The sequence below is a fragment of the Gobio gobio genome (genome assembly GCF_949357685.1).
Source record: "Gobio gobio genome assembly, chromosome: 12".
NCBI classification, from domain to species: Eukaryota; Metazoa; Chordata; class Actinopteri; order Cypriniformes; family Gobionidae; genus Gobio; species Gobio gobio.
This window is the reverse complement of record NC_137105.1, coordinates 36570079-36584900: the sequence shown is the minus strand read 5'-3', so window position 1 is coordinate 36584900 and position 14822 is coordinate 36570079. Positions and strand designations below refer to the sequence as shown.

The 14822-nt window shown below is 37.0% G+C and overlaps 1 protein-coding gene and 1 long non-coding RNA gene across 3 annotated transcripts in view; one reads left to right on the top strand and one right to left on the bottom strand.

The window, feature by feature from the left end:
• Positions 1-7485, top strand: part of LOC307135048 — a 910342-nt gene extending 902857 nt beyond the window's left edge. Inside the window, exon 3 of the long non-coding RNA XR_013817627.1 lies at positions 5014-7485. This is a non-coding gene — a long non-coding RNA (uncharacterized lncRNA). The remainder of the gene's footprint in view (positions 1-5013) is intronic.
• ralgps2 (Ral GEF with PH domain and SH3 binding motif 2) overlaps positions 1-14822 on the bottom strand; it is a 160034-nt gene that overhangs the window by 21497 nt on the left and 123715 nt on the right. The window contains exons 10-16 of one of the 2 annotated variants that reach the window (XM_079831193.1): positions 11458-11595; positions 11004-11094; positions 10844-10914; positions 10490-10631; positions 9920-10071; positions 9776-9830; positions 6438-6515 (exon numbers count right to left, since the gene is read on the bottom strand). In XM_079831193.1, the coding sequence (XP_079687319.1) occupies positions 6438-6515; positions 9776-9830; positions 9920-10071; positions 10490-10631; positions 10844-10914; positions 11004-11094; positions 11458-11595 (727 nt within the window). The remainder of the gene's footprint in view (positions 1-6437; positions 6516-9775; positions 9831-9919; positions 10072-10489; positions 10632-10843; positions 10915-11003; positions 11095-11457; positions 11596-14822) is intronic. The other variant, XM_079831194.1, reaches the window with a different exon arrangement.

Here is a 14822-nt window from a genome sequence, read left to right as displayed (position 1 = left end):
ATTTACTCACCCCCATGTCATCCAAGATGTCCATGTCTTTCTTTCTGCAGTCAAAAAGAAATTAAGGTTTTTGATGAAAACATTCCAGGACTTCAATGGGCTCCAAACAGTTCAAGGTCCAAATTACAGTTTCAGTACAGCTTCAGAGGGCCCACGAGAGTGGTCATAGATTTATACATAGATGCCTCATTAGCGCTTGCACGGATCAGTAGAATGAGGCATCTACGATCGATATCTATGACCACGCTCATATTCTGACCTCACTTAGCGGAAGTTATGGCAGAGATGATCACGTTCGTCTGATAAGAGGTAAAATAATAGCATAAATACTGCTCGGTTTCTCGCAGAAACTGATCGTTTCGCTAGATAAGACCCTTATTCATCGTCTGGTATCGTTTAAAGCCCTTTGAAGCTGTACTGAAACTGTCATTTGGACCTTGAACCGTTTGTATCCCAATGAAGTCCATTATATGGAGAAAAATCCTGGAATGTTTTCATCAAAAACCTTAATTTCTTTTCGACTTTAGAAAGAAAGACATGGACATTTTGGATGACATGGGGGTGAGTAAATTATCTGCAAAAGTTTATTTAAAAGTGAACTAATCCTTTAAAGGTAGATTTCACCCAAAAATGCTAATTATCCCATAATTTACGCACCCTAAAGCCATGTGTATATGACATTCTTCTTTCAGACGAATACGACTGAAGTTATATTAAAATATATTCTGGCTAATCCAAGCATTATTATAATGGCAGCGAATGGCAGCCCAAAATTTGAAGCCCAAAAAAGTGCATATGGATATAAATATGGATATTTTTCTCACAAAAACCCAACGATTCACTTCAGAAGGCTTTTATTTTCATTTTCGAGGGAGCTATCCCTGCAAATGGCCCTCGCGCTTGATTGAACCGAATTATTCAGTGCTTGCCCCCATTTACTCTCTAAGTGCATGTTACTGGTCAAAACAGTTCATCTACAAATCATCCATTTGTCAACCTTTAATTCAAAATGTCAATTGGCTCTTGCTGCTGCTGATGCAAGGCCGCGCTGCAGTTTAGTCACGTTTATATCTGCCTCCATTCTGGTATGGGTATGAGTAAAAATTGGTCTGGCACAACTTTACCCACTTACAAGGTGCATGGATACAAACAGTATAAACAAAAAGGGTCCCACTTTAAATTAAGTGGCTAATTTAACTACTTAACTACCATGTACGTGCATAAAAAAAAAATTGTGTTAAATTTTGCTGATATTGGGTTGGGATACGGGTAAAGTTAGGGACAGGTGTGATGTATGGGTACAGGGCTCCAGAGTGCAACTAAATGGTCGCATTTTGCGACTAAAATTTGAGAGTGTGCGACTGAATTTTACATCCAGTCGCACATGTGCGACCAGTAAATTTGCCTGCTGTCATACTGGAGAAAGTAAGAAAATACACTTACTAATTATAATTGATAGACGTTATATCTGGCAAATTCTATCTTTCCCAGCCGTTTCTATATGAGATAATATTAAACCATTTGTCCGTGATGCATTTTTGCCATTCGCAATCCAGAAGAGAGAGAAAGCGATCAAGCTCTCTCACGTGGAGCTACAGCGAACACAACACGTCAGTCAACTTAATGAGTGACGATGGCCAAGAGAACTAAACAAAAGTTTAGTCTGCTTAAACTTTAGGTATGTGCTGTGATTTTAATCTAATTTTATTTTCGATTTTGGCTTCCAAGAATTATAAAAAGATGGAATGAGGTAAAACTATTCCTATAGCCATGTTCGTCGGGCTCATCCTTCCCTTCACAGCCTTGCGCTGACATTTCTCCTTAAACCTGAACTAAACGTCAGATTCAGTGATTGTTGTAAACTGCAGTCTCTACTGTTGCTAAACTGCGGGATGTGTTTGATAATAAAGAGCTATTAAATGCACAATAATCCGCGCAAGAGACGATGTTTCCAACTTCAAGGCGGCTTATGTGTGTGTGCTGCGAAATGGACCGGCTTGCATTTTAGGCTTCGTGTGCCTAAACCATCAAATAAACAACAAATAGCCGGTGTCAAAATGACCGGATTGGAGAGTAGTTATTTTAACAATTTATATCTTAAATGGGCGTAAATAGTTTGTAGAAATAGGAGAATTTGATATTATTAGTTCTACATTCGATCGGTCTTAAAGGGGCAGCGTCTAATAAACCTGCTGACGATTGAGCCATTAATTCGAATCGAACAAAAGGCAAATAGAAAATATTCACATCTCTTGAATTAATAACTTTAGCTTTTATAAGCATTGATCTATCAATTTATACAGTGAAAACTATGCAGTGTTATTTTACATTTCATTACTTTATTAGATTTCTTTGTAGGTTTGTTCTTTACTGTAATATTAATGTTAGCAGACCTTCCGAATGCCGGCACTCTGGTCCATTTACACATAGATGTTTTATATTTTTGTTCAAACTTTGCGGTTTCTTTTGCTATAGATATTTTACTTTTCAGATTATAAAGCCATGTTAATTATGTTCTTAATTATGTTTGTTTTTAATATAAAAATAAATAAATAAAGTAAAATAAAAAGAACCGGTAAGAATTCTGTTAAAGTACCGGATCGATAAGCAGTATTGTAAGAGTAGTAATACCATTAAAACCTTAACGATACCGATCCCTATTAGTAATACAGTGGAAATTAGTAGATTTGGTTAGCATGTTGATTTACGGTGTGCGCCCCTAAAATTTCTGGTTGTGCCCCTAAAATTTTCAGTTGGGGGCCACTGTGCTCCTAGTGAAAAAAGTTAGTCTGGAGCCCTGGGGTAAGTTGAATGGTAGGGTTAGGTGTAAAGGAAGTGCCAACAGTGTAATTATACATGTAATTACATAAATTAATTACAGATGTAATTACATGCAGGTCATTTTTAAACAGTAAGTACAATGTAAAAACATGTATGTATACAATAAGTGCATTGTATCAAATGATTAACTTAAATGTTAGTACATAGTAGTTAAGGCCACCTAATATAAAGTGGGTCCACAAAAAGAAATCCAGCAACACTTGTGATGAACGTTTGACGGTTTCTGAAAAAATACAGACACGTTACGGCTTTAGAGCCTTCCTCATCCTTGTCTTTCTTGGTATTGAAGAGATAAAACAGCACAAGGGGAGATATCATTGATAATAAAAAGAAAAATAGAGAGGCTTTTTGTCTCTTCAATTTGAACAGTTTCCAAAAGGTATGAATGAAGATTTTGGAGTGTATTGCGTGTCTCTGATGTTTTTTTAAATGGAAGTTGTTGCCTTGATGCTTGTTGATTAAATTCCTTAAACCGTCGGGCAACATCGGGCCGTTTTTGAGAGTCGGCCGACTTAGTTTTCCGCACTGTTGGCTCTGGTCAGACGGCGGCTGGTATTTTTTAGGCCGATTCAGCATGTAGAATCGGCGTCAGGCCATCGGTGAGAGAGAGAACTCTGATTGGCTGTTCAGCTTAGTGAACGAGAATAATAGCAAAACGAGCAAATAAGTCAAAACGGTACAGACAGAAGGCTGTTCTAATTTTCCACCATCTTACCTGAGTGTTCCTGGGCGAATATTTTAATCTTAACATGACCGGAGTGGAATAAAGAAAGTGATCGGTAGGATTGATATTCAAAACGGCAAGCATGCGCTGCTTTGTTTGCGGTTTGTGTATCTGTAGCATCGGTTTTCCCTTTTGAATGACGAATATAGACGAATATATCAGAAGAAATAGACAGTTGTGTTATTTACATGCGCACACAGAACGCACATGCTAGTTGACAGTCGGCTGTAGTTCACTCTCTGTGTTCAAGTGCAGCTTCTTTGCCCCAAGCCAGGCGACAACACAGTTGGCTTTCATCAGCGCTAGTTCTTTGGTGTCGGTTTGGTGTGTCCCTACCGAATGCGTGTCCCAACATGATGTAAAATACGTCAATTTGACAAGGATGTATTCTGATTGGTTGATCATTGATGCATCACCTTGATAATTAACCTTTTTAACTAATTACTTTCTAAAATGGAGTATGTTATGAGTGGAATTTGTCAGCTGTAGTTAATTTCCTTTGTTTGCTAACACAATATGGAGATTTTTTTTTATGTTTGTGTATTGTGTTTGTTGTATACCCTGAGGAAGTCTCTCAAGCCAAAACGCATCCGTATTTTTTCCATTCCAATGGTTTTTCCAAACCATTAAAAGTTCCCTTCACCATACGTGTTGCTGGATTTATTTTTGTTCCATTGCAGTATGCAACACTCACTTTTCACAATATAAATCAACAGCCGATGGATTCAAATAAAGTCACACCCTAAATTTGAGTCTTTTTGCTCATTTCTTTTGCTTATATTTTTTTTTTGCTTATTAAATAAATGAGACGTGAGTTCATCCATCAGATATTTTAAACAACCAACAAGGACTTTAAATGCTTAGTAACTGAGTGCAGAGAGTATGTTTGAGCCGCGTGCCTCGCACCCACTGCAGCTTTGGTGTATCTGCGGATGAACGCAAATCATTTCTCCGTTTCCGTGAGTAAACTAAACCCGTCATGATTATAGAGGGTATGCACGTGACATCACCGCCAGCCGGCGTGACTGCAGTTACGCCCACTGAGTGGCAAAAAGACTGAGTGGCAGCATTGGTTTTCAGTGTGAATGCTGCAAGAAACACACTAAACATATTTAAAATAGGAAAGAGCTTTGAGATTGACTGTACAAATCGATTTGACAAGAAAACTGAGGTATATTCAAGAAATCAAGCGAAACCTGGATTTGCAGTAATCATTTTGTGTCAATATGTTGAATTTTGGGGTAATATCATACCCTATATATTGTTTTGTTATATAATGTATTGGCAACTCATCAATTAAATATTTAACATCTTATATTCTGCATAATTGGATGTTTTTAAATAAACACTGACAAAAACTATACAAGTTTTAGGACTGGACAATATATATAACTTTGATATAAGTGATCACTCGGATTTACACCTACCTATATTGTATTTATATAAAGCATTCACAGGCAAATTTGCTTTATGTATTTCCCCAGCATCGAAATCAGGCACATATCAATGTCAGGAAACACTGTTTGTCAATATCCATGGATCATTAGATCTTTGGTAATTTGTAAGGAACACTATATGGAGTCCAGCCTTTAGTTTAAACTGATAACCGTTTGTTTTACTTGCGTTTTCCCAATTTCCCCTATTAAATTCAGCCATGCAGCAGGCTCTTTGCCACTCAGTCCGGCTGAGGGGTTCGTGTTCTGGCGGGAAAGTGACGTCAACACATATCCTCTATTCAGTTCACTGTGGCTCTCACACAACTAGTTGTCCAGTGCGGTTCTGTTCATTTAGCGTGGGTTTGTCGAGATCGCGGTCGTGAGTCCTGAAAATGTGCAGGTGTCAATTGGCATTTAGAATGGGGGTTTTCACGCTTGTAAAAATCAAAACGCTGTATGAACGCAACAGTATTAATAAGCGGCGCTGCCATACTAGCCATTAGCATCTGGTCTAGAGTTTTGTTTTGTGTGAAACATGACACGGGATTAGGGATGAACATAAACAGTGCATTAATCGATTACGTCGATGCGTCGTTCCAGCCCTAATGTATTATTGGGAATAAATCAACATTAGTCATTCGACTTCTTAATTCAAAAGAGGAACATCATGGCCCTGTTTACACCTGGTATTAAGATGTTTTTTCCGTTGGTCCGATCACAAGTGGACATTAAATACAGGTGTAAACAAGATCTAATATTAGATGTATTCACGTGGTCGAATGCGTTGAAACAGCCACACTTTATGGGAAATGTTTTGAAAAAGCACACCAAAACAATCGATTCCAACTTCGTTACGTTGTGCCAAAACACACAGATAATGATTGAAATAATTGTTACCATTCATTTCCTTTCCATTTGCTTCCTTTCCTTGGCACTCCGGTGAAAATTATGTAGTGTGAGGAAATGAGAAGGGAGTAATCCGAAATCAGAACGCAAGTGGTCACAGCAGATGCATTTAAAATGCATGTTAAGACCAGGATTTATATGTTAATGCGTCTTGCAGACCACTTGCGATCGGATCACTGAAAACACATCTTAATACCAGGATGTACAAAGGACCGTTGTTTTCCCATGATGCACTTCTTAATAACATTGCAGCAATCGCCGCTATTGAAGCAGAGGTGAGAGGCGGCTTGTGGAGAACAGAAAGCAGGAGCAATCAGAAGAGAAGCTTCAGTGGCAATTGCAGGTTTTGATTAGCAGCAACAAGCCACGACTGCATAAGAGTCAACATCACGCGTGTGATTCAGAAAAAGCCCACCACCTGATTCCACAGCAAGAACACACACTACACACTGTGACAGCGATAGTTCCCCAGTTGTTCAGGGTAAGTCAGATAGAAAGAGACCCTGGGGGTCAGAGGGTTGTTGCGTTACCTGCTGGGCCTGAGTGCTCCTCTGCAGGAGATGCGGCCCACTCTGCTGACTGGGCCCAGAGAGTGGTAGAATCGAGTCCTGTAGAGTGTCAGTCATAGCGGGGCAGTGGTCAGTCACAGCCCTCACACATAACACACAGTACAGGCTGTGCTAGAGCTCTGAAGCCTGGACTTTTTTGAGTCTCCTTCTATGCTTTAAAGATTCTGGCTAACATGTCTAGACAAACAGTTAGCATACGATAGATTTGCATTAGTGGTCAACCAAAATGTTTTTTTTTTTTTTTATAACCAATGTGATACATAGAAATACATAGTGATACACCTTGCGTGATTCATTTAAATACTCTCCTCCCATAAACTTTGCTTCTAAAAGGGAAACTCCAACAAATGCATATGCAATAAGTTCTGCCGCCAAAATTGTGCATGCTAATTTTTCACTGCGTGTCTTTAGTAAATCCTGGCAGTAGTTTTATTAACGCCAAAAGAGGGGTTGTGCTGGTGCGAGCTGTTAGTAAATCTGGCCCATAGTGTTGATTTATTTGATATAACTAAGGGATAGTGTAAATTTAGTCTGCTATTATAGCAAAATAAAAAGTGATAAGAACTCTAAATGCTTATTTGGTAACACTTTACAATAAGGTTTGTTAGTTAACATTAGTTAACTATATTAGTTAACATGAACTAATAATGAATTGCACTTATAAAGCATTTATTTATCTTTGTTAATGTTAATTACAACATTTACTAATGCATTATTAAAATCTTGTTAACATTAGTTAATTCACTGTGAACTAACATGAACAAACCATGAACAGCTGTATTTTTTATTAACTAACGTTAACAAAGATTAACTAATGCTGAACAGAGGTGTTGTTCATGGTTAGTTCATGTTAACTAATGCATTAACTAATGTTAACTAATACAGCATTTTTGTAAAGTGTTACCACTTATTCTGTGAAAATGACCAGCAGACTGTACAATATCTCACTAGTTACAAATGGCTAACTTTAAATATAACTTTAAAATATTTAAATTATTTTATTTAGATGACTTTATTATGCAAGAATGAATCATGACACTAGTACAACTATGTAGGGAATTGGTTGCATGTGGGCATTTCCGCTTATATTAAATATTACCATTCAAAAGTGTAGGGTCATTATGATTTTTATTTTATTTTAAGAAATTAACATTTTTACTCAGCAAGGATGCATTAAATTAAACAAAATTGACAGTAAAGACTAGCATTAACATTACAAAAACACTGTTCTTTTGAACTTTCTATTCATCAAAGAATCCGGAATAAAACTTAAATGTTTAATATATATATAAAACATTGAAAAGTTATTTTAAATTGTAATAATATTTCACAATAGTACAGTTTTTACTGCCTTTTGATCAAATAAATGCAGATTTGGTGAGCATAAGAGACTTCTTTCAAAAACGTTTTTGAACATTATTGTAAATATTTGATAAATATTCACAGAATTCTGCCCAATCAGAATCACAATCTAGAGATTCATGAACAAATTAAAGTTGAGTAAATGACACAAAATAACTGAAATTAAATTTACTTACAATTTTTTAATTTAGTTAATTTTTTTTATAAACAAAATATTTATAATAATAATAATAATAATAAATATATAAATATATATATATATATATATATATATATATATATATATATATATATATATATATATATATATATATATATATATATTTTTTTTTTTTTTTTTTTTTTTTTTTTTTTTTTTTTTTTATTATTAAACAGTGGTTTACTGAACAAATTGTCTGTCCATAAATGAATTCAATTATAACAAATTTTCTGCTAATGCTGTAAAGTGTAAACTATATGGGGAGCCCTTACTTGCACATTAGCTACTACAATATAACAGAGCCCAAATTAGCCTAAATTCAGTATTTTTAGATATAATAATCAACACTCAAATAACATTGTATGCAAACATGTAAACTTTACATTAGGCAGTTTTTGCATTAGCCTAACTTCTAAATCAATTTATAAAATTACGTTTTTATTCCAATTAGTTGTTGAAATATAATTATTATACAGTTTCATGACATTCATTTAAACATACAGAAATGTTCTGTAGAGTGTAATGAATATATAGGCTAATATAGTGCATATATTTAGCAAAAGAGTTAATTTCTCTGGCGAACTAATTAGCTGTGGACACTGAATGACTTCGGGGGTAAATGTAATGCTACGTGACATTGTTTAAAAGCTGTTTTATTGACGTCTTTCCACCATTGAAACACTGCGATTATATGACATATACGTTTCTGTAAGCTGTAATGTATCCTCAACATACTGTCAGCTCAACTGTTGGTTCATGTTATACAGTGATCTGTCACGTCAAATTAAAGAGCATCAAAACAGCATTTATTATCATTAGAATTTTGTGATAAAATGGACAAAATACTTAATATGTTCGTGTGGGACCTCGGAATTAAGTATGTTCCACGCTTAAAACAAGCCCACTGTTAACTGTTAAAGACTGCATTCGTACTGTTTGATACACATGTTCGGTACGAATACGTGTACTGCTACTCCCCTAATATATCCTTCCACAAGGCTATCATTAGATTTTGGAATTGACACAAAGCCAGTCAGGCAGGGTTACTGGCTGATGTTGATCATCTCAAAAATTGCCAAATCCGTTTACGATTGATGAACTTCCTATTTGTTAATATAAAACCAGATCTCTTTAGTACATAGAAGGAGACTTCGACATGCATTTAGTGTACAGCTAGGCTCTCAGTGTACACCTGATGCAGAATGGCAGGCAGCGGCCATCACAAATGACTCTCTCATACTCTTTTCCTGTTACAGGAAGTTTATCTCATTAGCTACAATAGAGGTAGAGCACTAATGAGGGAATATGATGATCATTTGGGGTCAAAGGAAAGCACAGGCAGCTGAGGGATGCAGAACACACTCGTTTGTGCCACAAAGCACACTTTCTAGTGCAAAGGTCTTTTATATTCACATGCTGTTCAATTATGGGAAACTATACGTCTCAAAGCAGGTTTATGTCACACTCGAGATTGACAATTCATTATAAATAATAAACCAATAAGCAGCAACTGTAAAAATGATTGTGTTAAGTTGATGATGATGATGATGATGATGATGATGATGACAAAGAAGAAACATTCCCTGTGCAGAAGCGCTGGGAAGAGCCTCTGGGGAGAGTTGCATCAGATGTCAGCATGTTCCATGAAGACATGCTGTGTCCATATGTACCCACGCATGTGGTCATGTATGTGCACGTGTAACTGTCTTTGCAAGTGTGAATGTTTTAGAGGACTCACCTCTCAAAGGCAGGCCAAGACATCTCCTCACTGAGCTCCGAGCCTTCACTGCTTCCTGAAATGATAAGGCATGACATATGTTGATAAAAAAGAAGCACCGCCCATGATCCAATAGGTTTCTGTGTGTGTGTTTGTGTGTTATACCCAGTGAAATGCCACTAGACAGGGTTGAGCTCTCTGCCTGCCCTCGAGTGGGTGTGTGACTTTCCAGCACGCTGTCGTCCAGCAGGTGTCTGGAACCGGCGTTGGGGAACGTTGCACTTTTAAACTCCACCGTGTTTGTTTTGTGGATAAAACTGCAGCACACACAGGAAAGAGTTAAAGATCAAGTTCTCTTAAGAAACAGAAACCAGAAGAATATCACATATAGACTGCACAGCTGTATAAGGCAGATCCTACTTCTAGGAATTTCTGCTTCATGCTACAGAGCAGTTTGTACAAAGTGTACCAAGCTAGAAACAAAGCTAGTAAAGCAGTGAGGTGAAAGACATGAGATACAGGTTGAAGAGTTATGTTCTGAATGAAAATGAGGCTGTGAGGGACACAAGTAAATTTTACTCAATGCCATATTGCACTGCTGATAAGGTGTCAGACGAAACACTGAAAATATATGCTACTTAATATTAATAATATGGCACATGAATTTGATTTTGGCCTGTTCCAATTCAGGTCTTGACCTTTTTGACTAACAAATAAAATCTGAAGCAAACGCACTTGTAGCCGAGGCTGTGGCACTTCCTGTGTCCGTAGGTGATGAGGTTCCGGGGTGAGGGGGGGGTTGGCGGGACTTTAGGCAGGGCACCCTCAGCTACATTACCACGACGACAACATAGCGGTGATGCAGATGTGTCTGGACCTGTGTCAAAAACAGCAAATACACTAATCATTAACAACAGCGTGTGACAATAAAAGTGTTTAAAAGTGTTTTTGGGATGTTTGCTAACAGTATATTGCTACTAATGTATTTCAAACTTCTTTTTACTCCTAAGTGAAGCACGAAAAATAACTTTGCTGTGAGTATATCGGAGCCTTTAGCGTCAATGTGTGGCGACTATGTATGCTTCTCACCTGTGAGGTCTTCTCTAGAGGCAGTGGTGCGAGGTGTGTTGGTAGCTGGTGGCTCAATCTTTAGGGACAACCTGATACGTACACAAAACATGAGTATCACTAAACACTTTAAAAACTATAACATATAATGTAATCAAATCTGAACACAGCTCCCGCTCACTTATAATTGTCGTCCTCCACAAACTTCTGTAACTCCTCAATGTAGCGAACACTGTTGAGATACTTCTGGACATGCGGCAATACTGGGATATCTGAGAAAGCGGGAAAAATGTATTCACACAGTTAAGGCCCGTTCACACCAAGAATGTTCACTATAAAGATAACTATTTTAGCTTTCGTTCTGTTCATTCGAAGCACACGCTGCAGTTTTGTCATCTGCTACTTTAAATGATCAAGCTCTTTTTAAAGCAGGATGGATTCTGATTTGTTGTCAATGTCTTGATTGTTCATCAACTGGAAAAAATCATGTGGTGTGGACTTAGCCATTCTTTTATATTAAGGATGATTTTTAGAATTGTCTCTATCATTATAGTTATGGTCCCTGGTGTGAACAGGCCTTTACTTCTGTTCATTTCCCCAAAGGAAACAAACACAGAAATTTATCTGATACGCACCATATTCACAGGATCTCTGCAGGTCTGAGATGATTCTCAGAATGTTGTTCATGAGGTTGGAACGCTGTTCGTTTTCAAGAATGCTGCCAGTGGAGGGATAAGCCGAATCGATGTAGGTCAAATCGGACAGATATATACCTGCAAATGCACATTCACAAATAAATTTCATTTTCGAACACAACATTTACAGAAAAATAGCAAAAGGAAGTCTTTCATTTTTAAAAAGAGCATGAGTAACAAAAATAACTAAATAAATAAATTAACCTTTAATTCAAGACACAATTTTCTTTAATTTGTTTTGTAACTGCATATTCTTCATTTGTTTATTTCTCCTTTCTTCTCAGAAATCTTTTTGTTCTTGTCTGTCTATAGTTGGGAGGTACACAGACAGGCTTTTCTCTGGCCTGTCTAGAGTAAAGAGTGCTTATTTTATACTGAGTAAATATTTGGATTAGTGAGGAACATTATGTGCAGGAAGTATCTGCATTACGAAGAAAGATATGCAGCTTCTGGAGAAACATTTGGCAGCATATAACTGATCTCTACAGCCACACTGTTTGGGAAAACGTGAATATTGAAGATATTAAAGTGTGTTTGTGAAAGCATGTTCTTAAGGATATAAGCTTGGGACAGCAAACAAGCACCAGTCCGATACAGACATTACATCAGAGCGTCACATCTGCGATGCTCATCAAAAACAACACTACACAAGCCACCAATGTGGATGACGGAATGGCAAATGAAAGCTTGAGAAAATAACAAGAGAGACAAATCAATCCCAGAATCCAGACTGATTCAAAACAGACAGAGAAATAAAGAGAACATTTTAAGCATTGTCATTATTGTTCATCTCTCAGCAAATCAGGGTTAAGATAAATATTACAGCCCTGTGTCAGACAACACATGCACACAAACTCGGTATAGAGCAAACATATTGTAGAGCCGCACTGACAAAGAAAAGCAGTAACTTGCGATGACATAATGATTATAAGCATTACTAATGGAACTGTTAAACCATAGATTAAAAATCTGAATAAATAAGCAGCTTAGACTTTTATACCCCCTATATATACACAGTACACTACCGTTCAACAGTTTGAGGTGGGTAAAATTGTATTTATTTGATCAAAATACAGTAAAACAGTAATACTGTGAAATAGTACAATTTAAAATAGCTGGACAATTTAACATTTAATTTATTCCTGTGATGCAAAGCTGAATTTTCAGCATCATTACTCCAGTCATCAGTTTCACATGGCAACACTTATTATTATCTTATTATTATCAAAACCATTGCTGGTTAATATATGTGGAAACCAGATACACTATATTGCCAAAAGTATTGGGACATCCCTCCAAATCATTGAATTCAGGTGTTCCAATCACTTCCATGGCCAAAGGTGTATAAAATTAAGCACCAACTGTAGGCATGCAGACTGCTTCTACAAACATTGTTGCCACCTGTGAGTGTGCAATAAGTCAATTTGTGAAATGTACTCACTACTAAATATTCTACGGTCAACTGTTGGTGGTATTATAACAAAGTTGAAGCAATTGGGAATAACAGCAACTCAGCCACAAAGTGGTAGGCCACATAAAATCACAGAGCAGGGTCAGCGCATGCTGAGACAGTGCACAGAATTCGCCAACTTTCTGCAGAGTCAATAGCTACAGACCTCCAAACTTCATGTGGCCTTCAGGTCAGCTCAATAACAGTGCGTAGAGAGCTTCATGGAATGGGTTTCCATGACCGAGCAGATACATCCAAGCCGTACATCACCAAGTGCAATGCAAAGCATCCAGTGAAAGGAACACTTAATGCTTCAGCATACCAAGACATTTTGGACAATTTCATGCACCCAACTTTGTGTGAACAGTTTGGGGATGGCCCCTTCTTGTTCCAACATGACTGCGCACCAGTGCACAAAGCAAGGTCCATAGAGACATGGATGAGCGAGTTTGGTGTGGAGGAACTTGACTGGCCTGCACAGAGCCCTGACCTCAACCCGATAGAACACCTTTGGGATGAATTAGAGAGGAGACTGCGAGCCATGCCTTCTCGTCCATCATCAGTGCCTGACCTCACAAACGCGCTTCTAGAAGAATGGTAAAAAATTCTCATAAACATACTACTAAACCTTATGGAAAGCCTTGCCAGAAGAGTTGAAGCTGTTATAGCTGCAAAGGGTGGGTCAAGTCCATATTAAACCCTACGGATTTAGAATGGGATGTCATTAAAGTTCATGTGCATGTAAAGGTAGGCGTCCCAAAACTTCGGCAATATAGTGATAACTTTATTTTCAGGATTTTTTTTAATGAATAGAAATTTCAAAAGAACATTTATTTGAAATAGAAATCTTTTGAAATAACTCGCATATTTCTGTTTGCTGTGAATGTCTTCAGTACATTTTTTACCAATTTAATGTATCCTAGCTTAAGTAGTAATTTCTTTAAAAAAAAAAAGAAAACCTTACTGACCCAGTAGCTGATGTAATTTTACCATCAATGCAATGTATAAAGTGAAGAAGAGAGATGACTGCTTTGTGAATGTCAGACAAAGCTCAGGCACAAGCTAAATATTATTGTGGGAAAGCAGAATGGGGAAAATCTCTACCGAACAGGAGACGTCTGTCCATTTCCTTAACACCTCATTTAAGAGGGTGAAGTCCAGCCATTCAGGAATCACACTTTCATTTAAACACCTCTGCAGATCACACACACACACACAAACTCAAATAAAACAAGTGACAAACTCGTACTCAAACTGTACTAAAAGACCAGAGCTCAAACAAACAACCTGGGAGGAAAACCTATAAGATCAAAATAAGAAAAACATTTACACAGTTGATGGGGAAACATTTCTTTCAGTACGAAATTGTTCACAAAGAGAATAACCAATTACTCGCTCTAGAACATGCTGTTAATAACCACAGGACATAGACGTGTCCCTCAGTTCGTTACAACAAATAAAAATACATTTAAATTTGTTTAAATTAATGCAATTACAATGGAAATCTTTGGGGTTCCAGGAGCATAGAAAGTATAAATGTGTAGCTTATATGTAGCTAAAGGACCTTACAGACCTTAAATTATATTCCATAATTATTCTGTACTTAAATGTGTATTTGACCAGTAAAAATTATAAAATGATAATTTTCAGTAAGACTACTGTTCAAGGACAAACTTCTGTTTAATATGTCACTGACATAATTCTTGCGAGAGGAAAATTGCATTACACGGTCCAGACAGGAGTTGAAAGACTGTATAATGTTACACAGACTAGGTTAGCAAGCGATTTTATCACACTAATCACATGTAAACACATATAATATGTTTACATCTTTGTGGTTACACGTTCAATGCAT